At 36.9% G+C, this 13289-nt stretch overlaps 1 protein-coding gene across 1 annotated transcript in view; it reads left to right on the plus strand.

Annotated features, from left to right (window-relative positions):
• Nucleotides 1-13289, plus strand: part of LOC115243788 (single Ig IL-1-related receptor-like) — a 224776-nt gene that overhangs the window by 173348 nt on the left and 38139 nt on the right. Inside the window, exon 3 of the mRNA XM_029821025.1 lies at nucleotides 98-311. Coding sequence (XP_029676885.1) covers nucleotides 98-311 — 214 coding nt within the window. The remainder of the gene's footprint in view (nucleotides 1-97; nucleotides 312-13289) is intronic.

Below are 13289 nucleotides of genomic sequence, written 5' to 3' on the forward strand. Positions count from 1 at the left end.
TATATAGATTAATTATATATCGTAATTATTTATTATACATATATTTATACGAGTATCGTAATTTATATTCAACGTATATATGCAATTTGAATTGCAGATGAAGAATCCGGTGTCTACACAGGGAAACCTCTACCTACCTACAGACCAGCTTCACAGTTAGTGCCCCTGGGAGGTACAGCGAGGCTCTTCTGCGAGGCTTATCTGGGTAAGGTCGACCTACCCGACGCCAAGAACTCCGTCACCTGGTCGAAAAGCGACAGCAACATGACACTACCCAGCCACGGTAGGATAGCGCAGAATAGAGTGTCCCGGTAAGTCGAAAATAATTAAGCACACTGCGCAGCGTTAAAGTAATTTAAAAAATACTAAAATAAAAAAAAAAAAGAGATTTGAAGTACGCTAAAGTTGGAGAAAAAAAAAGAATTATTAAAGATCCGATTATAAACAAGTTATTATAAAGTTTAAACGCCGAAGCTTTGGAGATTTTGAATTGAGAACGGATTTGAGGCTCGAAAACGTCAACGCGCTCGGATCAGCTGATTGTCAGTAGGATTTGACTGTCAAATTCGATTAGACATCGCCTAAATCTCTCTTCCAAAGCTCTTCAGCTCTGTCGGATGCAACGATGCAGCCCGCGTAGAACTACTTTCTCTCTCTCTTTTTCTCTCTCTCTCTCTCTTTCTCTTTCTCTCCTTTTATCTCTCGTAACTCAATTTCCTCGGCGATGTGCCGTCACGGCGCATCACCACGGTAAACACAGCAAAATCATACACGGCACAGCTCGACAATATACATCAGGGCATTACGGGGGCGAAATTACTCCTTGGGCCTGGGATATACAACGCGTATGAACGATTCGTGCCGTCGCAATTTTATTCTACTCTGGATAATTGGATCCTGGAGGCCCGCAGATTCTCCGAGGCGTCGTTGTCGTCGTCAGTTCGATCCTTGTGTCTTGAATCTTGAAGATTTCTTGCGAGGATTGCTAAGAGCGAAAGAATCTTGCTAGAAAACTTCTGCCAATCTTCATTTTATGCTTTATCAATTTCGATTTTGTTTTATATTATATATATATTGATGATATTTTGAAGAGAGAGAATAAGAGATGGATTTAGAAATTTAATATCGATAGATTTTTTTTTTAAATTAAAAATGAAATAAAACGAGTACACAATTTTGAAATTTTTGAGGATAACTTCACTGTAAAAAAAAAACTGACTGAAGCTTCAGATAAAGTGTCTTTTTCAGACACATTCTCTGAATTTTCAGACACACTTTTCTGAACTTTTAGAAAAACAACTGATGATTAAGGCAGATTATCTGAAATTATCAAGATTTGAAAATTCAGACAAAAATGCGTGAAAAATTTTTAGAAAATTTTTTTACATGTACATTTAAAACAAAGTAGTCCCAAAATATATTAAGCAGTAGACAAATAAGTACATTCAGTCTCTTTATAAATTGGGAAAAATGCAAGAATTGAGCCATGCAGATCCGTGTGACGACTCTTATAATCCGCAAAGCAACGGGAATCCGCTGTCCGTTATTAACGTCGCGCAGGAATGTGTGTGCCGGGGTGGCGTAATGGACTCCCCGAAGAGTACGCGTTCGCGAAACGAGCGCATTCGTCTCTCAAGGCGAGAGGGGGGCGAGAGACTACCCCGAATTCCCCGAGCGCGAACGAGCCCCGCGCTCGGCGCGTCTCTTAATTAGTGGTCGGGATTCGCCCCCTGTACATCTCTCGCTCGCGCGAAAGGGCCGAACGTCGTTGTTTCGTGTAAAGTAGACTTTACATCAGCGGCGAGCGCCGGTGGTTTACACCGGCAACGGCGAAATTGAGTTAACCCGCAAGGTCTGAAGGGAGAGTCTGAAGGGACAGGGCAAAGGAAGAGCGAGATACGAAGTAAGATTTACTTTAACAATAACTCCCTTCTCCCCCGCTCTCCCCTATCTCGGACGCATACAACGTCCTTTACAGAAATCTCCCGAAAGTAAGAAGAATAAAGAAAAATATGTAAAAAAAAAGCTAAAATTCAGAGTTATGTCAAAAATAAATGACGTACAAAAAGTGGCGAAATATTTTATGCCAGATAATAATAATAATATAATAATAATAAATGAAATTGGATATTAGCAGTCTCTGCATACCTATAATGAATTTTAACATTCACGTAAACAAAAACAAACAGATACGACGATTTAAAATCGAATTTAATACCTTTTTCAGAGAAATATAATTGATATGAGAGAACGAAAGGGGATGTAATTTTCAGGAAATGTAACGATTTTAATTTTATCCATAAAGAAATAAAAGATAAATATTAAAAGCGTATAGAAAATTACGAACGAAATAAAAGATTAAAAATTCGTTTCTCCGTAATTTTCCATTTACTTTATTTTCCATTACTTATTTTCTTTTCGTTTTTTACCTCTCGATTTTATACGATATTTTAGATGGAATAAATTAAATGAAAACATCATCTTTATAAATATATATATCTTTGTTTTTATATATTGAATGTCTTAAGAAAATATTGAATATACAGTACATATTCTTTATTTTAATTTCTAATGATAAAAAATGAAAATGTTACGCAAGTTAAAAATTTTTTTCTTGAGGCTCTTTTTTCAGTACATTTGCAAATCTAGCACTTGAAACTCATGTGGCTTTATGTTTTTCCTTCGTATGAGTGAAAAGCATTAGTGCAACGCGTTCAATAAAAAAACTTATTTTCAAAAATTGCACAAAAGAATCTTTGAAATATTCTCTTTACCTGAAATTTTGAACGAAAATACCTGGGAGATCAGGGAATTTTCAGGGAATTTTTTTACAAGATTTGAGTAAGACACTCTGTACTTGTACCTGATACCAAAAACAAGAAACACCGATGAGCGAAAAAGTGGAAAAACTTTATTATTTTCGAACAGAGATGAAATCTTCCACAAAAAAAGTGCACATTTTTATTTTATTTTTGTCTCACATTCTCTGAATTTTCAGACACACTTTTCTGAACTTTTAGAAAAACGACTGATGATTAAGGCAGATTATCTGAAATTATCAAGATTTGAAAATTCAGACAAAAATGCGTGAAAAATTTTTAGAAAATTTTTTTACATGTACATTTAAAACAAAGTAGTCCCAAAATATATTAAGCAGTAGACAAATAAGTACATTCAGTCTCTTTATAAATTGGGAAAAATGCAAGAATTGAGCCATGCAGATCCGTGTGACGACTCTTATAATCCGCAAAGCAACGGGAATCCGCTGTCCGTTATTAACGTCGCGCAGGAATGTGTGTGCCGGGGTGGCGTAATGGACTCCCCGAAGAGTACGCGTTCGCGAAACGAGCGCATTCGTCTCTCAAGGCGAGAGGGGGGCGAGAGACTACCCCGAATTCCCCGAGCGCGAACGAGCCCCGCGCTCGGCGCGTCTCTTAATTAGTGGTCGGGATTCGCCCCCTGTACATCTCTCGCTCGCGCGAAAGGGCCGAACGTCGTTGTTTCGTGTAAAGTAGACTTTACATCAGCGGCGAGCGCCGGTGGTTTACACCGGCAACGGCGAAATTGAGTTAACCCGCAAGGTCTGAAGGGAGAGTCTGAAGGGACAGGGCAAAGGAAGAGCGAGATACGAAGTAAGATTTACTTTAACAATAACTCCCTTCTCCCCCGCTCTCCCCTATCTCGGACGCATACAACGTCCTTTACAGAAATCTCCCGAAAGTAAGAAGAATAAAGAAAAATATGTAAAAAAAAAGCTAAAATTCAGAGTTATGTCAAAAATAAATGACGTACAAAAAGTGGCGAAATATTTTATGCCAGATAATAATAATAATATAATAATAATAAATGAAATTGGATATTAGCAGTCTCTGCATACCTATAATGAATTTTAACATTCACGTAAACAAAAACAAACAGATACGACGATTTAAAATCGAATTTAATACCTTTTTCAGAGAAATATAATTGATATGAGAGAACGAAAGGGGATGTAATTTTCAGGAAATGTAACGATTTTAATTTTATCCATAAAGAAATAAAAGATAAATATTAAAAGCGTATAGAAAATTACGAACGAAATAAAAGATTAAAAATTCGTTTCTCCGTAATTTTCCATTTACTTTATTTTCCATTACTTATTTTCTTTTCGTTTTTTACCTCTCGATTTTATACGATATTTTAGATGGAATAAATTAAATGAAAACATCATCTTATATTTATAGAATTTACAATATGTCGGTTCAATGAAATCGAGCGACACATTCTGGGATTAATTTTAGTGTCGCTTAAGAGCGAGTCGAAATACCGCGTTCTTGACAGAATTGATGACGCCCATTGTCTCGAGATAAGGGTCCGTATTAGCTTACAAGGGCGGAGAGAGGGTGCACGCGTTCGAAAACGAAAGAGAGAGAGAGAGAGAGAGAGAGAACAGACTTGGCGGGGAGAACGACAAGAGCCCGCGAATTCCGGGGATTCGCGCGCACAAGAGGTCGGATTATTAAATTTAATTAACAACCGCGTGTCGAGAAGCGGCAGTCGTGTCGGCGACGCAGTTATTAAAACAAAGCTGCGCCCAGGAATGGCAACGCGTTCAATAAAAAAACTTATTTTCAAAAATTGCACAAAAGAATCTTTGAAATATTCTCTTTACCTGAAATTTTGAACGAAAATACCTGGGAGATCAGGGAATTTTCAGGGAATTTTTTTACAAGATTTGAGTAAGACACTCTGTACTTGTACCTGATACCAAAAACAAGAAACACCGATGAGCGAAAAAGTGGAAAAACTTTATTATTTTCGAACAGAGATGAAATCTTCCACAAAAAAAGTACACATTTTTATTTTATTTTTGTCTAATTTAGGTTTTTATTTTCCGTTAAAAAAGTATTTTTCTATCAGAAAAGTGCAATTTAGTAGAAGAAGATTTTAATATTTATAATGGTAATATGTGGCAATAATAATAATAATAATAGGAAATTCAAATAATTCGCTGTCGATATTCTATTGTCAGTCACGCGGTTCTACTGCAAGGATTGTTCCATCGAAAGGGTCGTTAAGCCGATTCGCGCGATGATTCCAAATTCTGGCTGCGTAATCGCGTTTGTCGCAGACGCGCTTTCCCTATCGCGTTTCTCACGAAAGCGAGCGGGGCGAGTATACGTCTCGCGGGGAAATTTCGCGAAATTGTCCCGCAAACCAGTCCCTCCAATTAGTGGCCACGTCCGATGTCCTAGGCCCTAATCTCCCCCCCCCCCTCTCTTCCTCCCCTGCACCCCCGGGCGGGCCCCCGCGCTGCACCGAGAGACGCATAGCGCAGGTAGATATAACGTACGAGAGACGAGGCGGGCGGCGGGACGGCCGAAGGCAACATTGTGACGTTTATGACAGCCGAATGGAGGCCGGCGCGCGCGTGTTGCATGCATGTTGCATGACCGCACCATATGGAGACAATGTAGCATGATTAAACAGTCACGCGACGCAAACTGCAGCCGCGTGCATTCGACGGGGCACGCAGTAACCGAAACGAGTCGCCACGGCCTGTTTGCGAAACGCAAGCGACCATACGTCTTTAAACGCGAAAACAAGAGCCATTCCTTCTGCGAGTTGCCGTTTATTGTATACGCAATAAAGAGGTATTATAAATCAGAAGTTATTAAAACAAAGCTGCGCCCAGGAATGCAATAAGAATGATGGCCGAATATTAACTCCTTTCGGTGGTTTTCTGACGCGGTCAAACACTGCTCCCTTATACTTCGGGGTATCTACACCCTGGAAAAACATGGAAAACTTGGAATTCTCAGGGAATTCTTTTTATATCTGGAGATATCAGGGAATTCACATGGAATTTTATTGGGACTTAAGGAATTGTTATATGAATTATGTTGTTGCCAAATTGTGTGAATTATATATTTAAAATATATTATAAATATAAGAAATTTTTAAATAAAACAAAGAGCAAGAGCTTCAGAAGAAGAAGAGAGAGAGAGAGAGAGAGATAATGATATAAAAATATTAAGAATATAAGGGAAATAAGAATTTAAATCATTATTTAATAGGCGGACGATTTTATTTAATTCTCTTTCGGATCGGAATTTTTAGAAATTAATTTTACGCGATTACAGATAATCCGAGATGAACTTGGCTGTCTTATTAATTCGTCCATCTTCTTGAATTATTTTTAAAATCAAGGAAAATTCTCGCGCGAGAGCAGCCAAGCTGATTGTTAATTTGTCGCCACCTCGATTTAATCTTCTCGCCAGTTGACGAGGCGAGGAAAGACGTATTTACATTTTCTTTCTGCGATTACGGCGGATATGACGTCGCAGTTCGATCCGCGCGCAAAAAGGATTATTCGCGCGAGATAATGAATCGCAGTTCTTTGGCTGATGAAATCGTTTCGGAGATTAAAGTCTCCTCCAGATTAAAAGCGGCTTGAAATATCAGCTTGTTTCGCGTAAAACGATGAATTTTAAATACTCGGGAATTTCTGCGAATTATAAATATCCACAAAGTAGACATATAATTCTTACCATACTTTTTGCAACATAAATGTTTTTCCGAGAGAGAGGAAATTTATTACTATTTATTATAATTTTCCTTCCACACGATTAAAGTGAAAAACTAATTGTAAGGATTAAAAACTTTTAGAAATTGCAGGATATAAAAATTCTAAGAGAATGAATATATTTTCCAAAGTTCATTGATTTGAACACCCAATTTATTTGTGTTAAAAGAAAGAAATTAATTATCGATGAATTTTATGAACAAAAATATGTACTGTGACAATTTGATATTTAAATATCTAACAAATATAAATTGAGATTAAAAGCTTAAATTTCGCGAAAATAATTTTATATAATCAAAATATATTATATAAATATTCTTGAAATGATCGAGAAATTTATTAATTATTAAAAATAACCCAGAGATTCGACGATGCCAAAAAATGTAGATATATCTAAAAAAATCCGCAAAAATAATAATAAGATATTCGAGCGATTATTATTTAAGGTTCATATATCCAGCGTACGTTTCGCAACCGGAAAGTTTTTCTCGCGCGAGCATGTCGGGGAAGAGGAATCTGACGAGCAAATGACGCGCATGTTGAAAGAGCCTCCAGCTTCCTTAGAGTCGGGGGCAACGTATGGGGGAACCGGGCTGTGCAAAAGGACGAAGGAAAGTAAATCGCCGAGTTCCCGTCGTTTCAATTGACATCCCGCCGACCAGTCGCCGTTCCGCGAAAGCGTTTTCGCTCCGTGCCCCACCGGGCCCCCGCCGACGACGTGGATGCCCCTCGGTCGCGCCACGCCTCTCGGGCCCGTCGATTAGCCTTTTTTTTGCGGAATCCCACCACGCGGTCAGGATTATACGCGTAATAACGGCGGGACAAACTCGCGGCCAGGTGAAGTTTCGATCGAGAAGGAGATAGAAAGAGAGGGAAGGGAGAGAGAGAGAGAGAGAAACGGCGAAACGGATTATTTCGCGTCGCGGAAAGGGGGGACGGGCATGAGCTCTCGCGATTCTTTCCATCGGGGGGAGGAAGGGGGGGCATCGGGCCCTGGGATTGCGGTCGTGAGATCGTCTTCGTGCCGCTCGTGATTCTCTCGACTTCTTGCATCGGATTTCCAAGACCTTAAACCGTCGAATTTTTAGATTTAAAGAGAACGTCGGATATATTCAAAATCTTTGAATATCCGACTGAATATTTTTATTTTATATTTTAATATATATTATTTTGAATATTTCGCCGATCTCAAAAAAATTCTTTGCCTCCTTATCGAAGCTTCGAAATCGCGGATTAATCTCGAATTAATCTCAGGTTGCGATCAATGACGTCACTATCACTTATTTATCACGGGGTACATTTTTCTCGAAAAAAATGCGTACGTGATAACACAAGCATTATACGTTCTTCTCAATCCATTTCTAATTCCATTCCCCACGAGCGATTCATTCCCTGCAAAATGACGAGGACGACGATGACGACGAAGGGGGACGAAGCTCGTGCGAGGCAAGAAACTCGCGGGTATATCTTCTCCTCGGTTTCTGCGGTCTCTCCTCTCGAGGTCCGTCATTACTCTAATGATACCCTCGTGTCTTCTTCCTCACGCTCTCTCTCCCGCATCTCCCTTTGATCGTTCCTTTTTCGTGGGTCGTCGGATGGCGCGCCGCCATTTTTAAGTGGCCGCCTCGTCCGCGATGAGATGAGGGTGAAACTGAGTTAGGTACTCTCACCGGCATCAAGGGTTACTGGATAATGGCAATCGGGATGTTTGCGGACGGCTCGGCTTTCGCGAAGAGAGAGAGAGAGAGAGAGAGAGAGAGAGAGAGAAGGAGGAGGAGGATTCCCCGGGATGGGAACGCCGAAGGGATAATGTAGTCAGCTCATTAAGAGCCGAATAAATTCGTTAAGATAATGCTGTGTGATTCCTTCGGCACAATTGGCGATCTTCTCCATAATCAAACAAGATTTTACCCACACAACGTAAGATTACGATTAGAATCGTTCGTCCATTTGTAGAAGAGATAAGGATTAAAGAGTTATCTCGAATTTTTATTTTATTTTCGAAAGTTCATTTTATTAATATTGTAATACATTATACAACATTAACAAAAAAGTAAAAATGTAAATTAATAAGAGAGTAAATTTCTAATGCAAGTATAATAATAACAGATTCTTTTTATATAACTAGAATAATATAAGCGCGCGCTGCGCACGCGTCATTTATTTTGTGTGCGCGTGTGTATGTGTGCGTATAATTACTTACATATTAATTCTAGTTCTTCGTTTTTTCAAAATTAATTAAATAAAAATTACACATACATTTAATATTTGATAATATATATATCTTCGTCTTTGATTTTCTAGTGCCAAAACAGCTCATTCGCGGACATGAGTTTAGTGACGAAATTGACTTGTTTTGGTGTCTTTTATAACCACCTGAAGTTTGTCGGTCTAATTTTGGGACACCTTGTATATATATATGTCATATTACGTAAAATATTTCGGGAATTATCAATAACATGGTATTCGGCCTTGGCGGCGCGACGTAAACATTGGCGCGCTATTATTTATGTACCTCGACTTTGTTATCATTCACGCGACGACATTCAAGCAGGAAAGTAGTCGTACGAGACGCTCCGTCAAATTCCTTTTATAAACGCGATTGCGACCAGAATCGGGTAATTATTTTCTATTATAATATAATTAATATTTAATTAATATTTATAAATAATATATAATCACATATATATATCGCGACGATAGATCTCGAATCGCATATTTCGTAATTTATTCATTTAATTGAATAAGAATTAAAGTAATAGGAAACCAAATTATATAAATTATCGCGATCTTCACGGACAATAATTATTTCTTTAATAATACATAGAGTCAAATATATTTTATTCACGATGCTATATCATTTGACTTTTCGACGATTTAGATATAATTTGGATTAAAAACGTGCTGTAAAACGATCGAATCGGATAATTAACGTAACGATAAGCTCCGTGATACATTAATCGTTTAATAAATAATTTATCCATAATTTTAAATACTTATATAATTTAATATTTCGCATATACAGGGTGCGGAATTTATAGTGACGCGGCATATTTTTCGGAAACGAAGTGAGATATCAAAAAATGTTTCAGACAAAAGTTGCATGGTTTCGAGGGGGCCACATGATAAAAATATGGATTTGACCTTAAGTGGTCTTTTCAAGGTGAGGTCAATGCGGTCGATGTTTTCTTAAATGGAACTCCACATTTTTTATTACATATTCTTCCATATTTTTATCATGTGGCCCCCTCGAAACCATGCAACTTTTGTCTGAAATATTTTTTGATATCTCACTTCGTTTCCGAAAAATAGTATAAAAATAATTCCCGCGTCACTATAAATGCCGCACCCTGTATATTCCATAGTACGTGAAACATTTCGGCAGTGAATTAGCAATACCTAACATGGTATTTAGCCTTGACGGCGTAAACATTGGCGCGTTATTGTTTATGTATCACGGTTTGTTATCATTCATACGGCGACACTTGAATAGAACTATAAAAATGTATGGGAGAGGGGTGGAAGCGAGACGCTCAAATTCCTTTCCTACATATCATTTGCACGGTGACATTCGAGCAGTAAAGTAACAGTGCGAGACGCTCCGTCAAATTCATGTATTTATAAAATTACTTGCATATTAATCCTAGTTACCCATTTTTTCAAAATCTATTAAATCAAAATTATATACACATATTTAAATAACATGTTAAGATTATATAATAAAATACACAATTTTTAGAAATTATTCTTTTAGAATATAGAATTGAATAAATGGAAATAATGGGTATAATTTTTAATATTGCCAAATTTTTTTGCACTTAAAAAGAGAAAGAAAGAGAGAGGAATTTTTTTTTCTTATATTTCAAGAGAAATTCAGAATCTCTTAAGATAGATATCCAGTACGTTATCTCTACGAGATAATCTTGCGACCTTTTGACACTTGTTCGCGAAATCATAGCGAACGAATCCAAATGGTTTACCAAGTCACTTCGCTTCTATTACGCAATCCTTCAACGGTGGAAAGAAAACTGCTGACGCATTACCGACCCTGTTCTTCACAGTCGCAAAGAGCGAGAGAAGGATAAAAAGAGAGAGGCCTGAGAAGTCAGTGTGAAAAGTCCGAGAAATGTTGTCTGGCGCGACATCGATCTTTTGAAAGGTCCACAAGGCAGTCATATGTGTTCGCTTCACATAATGAAACCTTACGAGCGCAAATGCCGTCGGTATTTGTGAGACGTGGCGTTTGAAAAATATTCCGAATCGTCGCGGAAAGACAACCGGATAGATATACGGAGTGACCTCTCGGACCAACCGAGGATCGCGCATCGAAAATTTGGAGTTGAATTTTTCCAAAACAAACCCAACAATATATTCTCTTCAAATATTCATATTTTTATATACAATTAATGTAATAAATTAAAATAAAGCAAAGGAATTTATTATTAATTATTAACTATTAAAAAAACAGAAGAATTGAAGTATTAAAATGAAATTTAAAATAATAAAAAAGCTAATTTTTCCTGTGTTAAAATGAGAATCTACTCAACAACAGTGTAAGAATATATATTTTTGTTATCTTTTCGTGTACGATTACTAATAAAACTATCATTCATAATTCGGTTTTTAAAATTTGCATTTTGGAGAAAAAGAGTGACTTTTGAGGCACCCTATATATAGGTCGAGTTACTCGCTATTTCAAGCTCGCTGGAAAAGGGTTGAAAAATTCGACAAACCTAGTGCACGGGAAAATTTTGGCGGAAAAACTCGGAAAATCTGGACGTTCCCATTGAGGCAGGCAGTTTGCTTTTGTTCGTAACAGCTTTTTGTTTTTACACGTAGCAAATGGTGTGACGTGTTTCGGAGTTATGCGCGATTCTGCGGTGGCTATACGGAACGCATATTGTGTTCGGCGAAATATTATTGTTAAATTGTACAAAAATACTGTGTGTGTCTGTTCTTTTGACAAATATTATATTAATATAATATATAATCGAAGAAAGTTACATACTATGACAATGAGTTTCGAAATGTTTGATATTTCTTGCATATAACGTGTATTTTTTAGCTGTCAACTTTAGTTTCACATTCAAATAAAGAATATAAAAGTTGGATAAAAGCTTTTTATTTAACTTTTAGTTACTACAATAATTTGATGCTTAAAACTTTCATTAAAGATAAATTTATTTTTACGGTTAGGTTCTTCGATTTTTTTATACCTGTTAGATTTTCGCTTTAAAAAGTTTTAATCAATAAAACAATCTATTAAAATTTTTCTTAATTTTAATTATTGTATGGGATTTTATATCACTTATCTTTGCTTTTATAATGTTTTAAGGGTTTTGTATTTTAATAAAATAATGCAGTTAAATTTCGAATTAAAAGACACCCTATATTTTGTGAAAGAATTTATCTTGCGAAATTTTAAATCTTATCATATTAATTTATCGTGTCATTGATATTATATATATCAGAGTTAAAAATCTTTTTGTTCATCGCAAAATTACATTCTCTCCAATTTCATAGTTTTGAATCAGTTGACACTTATCGGAAGATTATCTCTTTTATCGTTGACAACTACGTACGATAAGCTCGATTAACGTAAATTGATATTAACCGTATTTCGAATTTATGGATCGATAAATCAGCGAAATATATGAGTAACATCACGGTAGCGAGGTAATATATTTTCAAGAGAGAGGAAATGCATTATCTTCGACTCCATATTTTCAAGTAAATAGGAACAGTCATGGGGGAAAACGGGTCCCTTCCGCGTCGCGTCGGCGAATACGATAAGCCCGATCCGCATAAATTGATATTAATCGCATCGTGGGTTACCGGCCAATGACCTACCATCGGAATATCTATGGTATTTCGATAACAAGATGCAAGACACCATCGGGGATTTCACTCGTCGACGTTTGCGTTATTGTTAATCCCACACTGTTATTTAATTTATCGAGTTAACTGCCGTCACCGCGGAAATTCATTCGTCTTGTCGTGGGAAATATCTGAGCATTTCCATGAGAATTTTTCACCGGCTCTTCTCGAAATTACCTCGTTGTCAGTCTTGAGATGCTAAAAAAATTTATGGAAAGGAATAGGACGGAGAACAAAAACGTTTACTTAAATATTTTAAAGTGTGTATTACGTGATAACACATTTATCTGAATTTAAGCTTATCAGCAATGATCTGATAATTCAACATACCAAGTTTAAAGCTTGATATTTAGATATTTTCTTAAGTTTATTTTTACCATGATTCTCTCCGTGAATGACGTAGACTGGGACTCAATAGAAAACCGATAAGTATTTTTTTGTCAGATTTTCATCGAGGAAGAGGGGAATGCCACTGTGCGTTGGAGCGACGAAATCGCGTTTCATGGCTGGACGGCCGGCCTTTTCGCGGCTCGGCAAGCAACAGCTCTGCAATGCTGTTCTCTCGTCGATAACGATAAACCTTTCCTGGAAACATGTCCTAGAAAAATTACGGAACCCAACTCTCGCGTTATTCCTGCAGAATAAATCGAGAGTGATCGAGAGAGAGAGAGAAAAAAAGTGACAGTTCAAATCAATCGTTTAAAAATATCGGACGATGAAATCTTGTTATATATATATTTTTTTTATTGTAACTGTACTTTGTAATTACAAATTATAAATGAACAAAAAGATTCTTAATTTTGATATATAAATATAAATAAATAAATATATAATATCAATATAATAA

This window comes from Formica exsecta, unplaced genomic scaffold, assembly GCF_003651465.1.
Source record: "Formica exsecta isolate Colony F162 unplaced genomic scaffold, ASM365146v1 scaffold120, whole genome shotgun sequence".
Taxonomy (NCBI): domain Eukaryota; kingdom Metazoa; phylum Arthropoda; class Insecta; order Hymenoptera; family Formicidae; genus Formica; species Formica exsecta.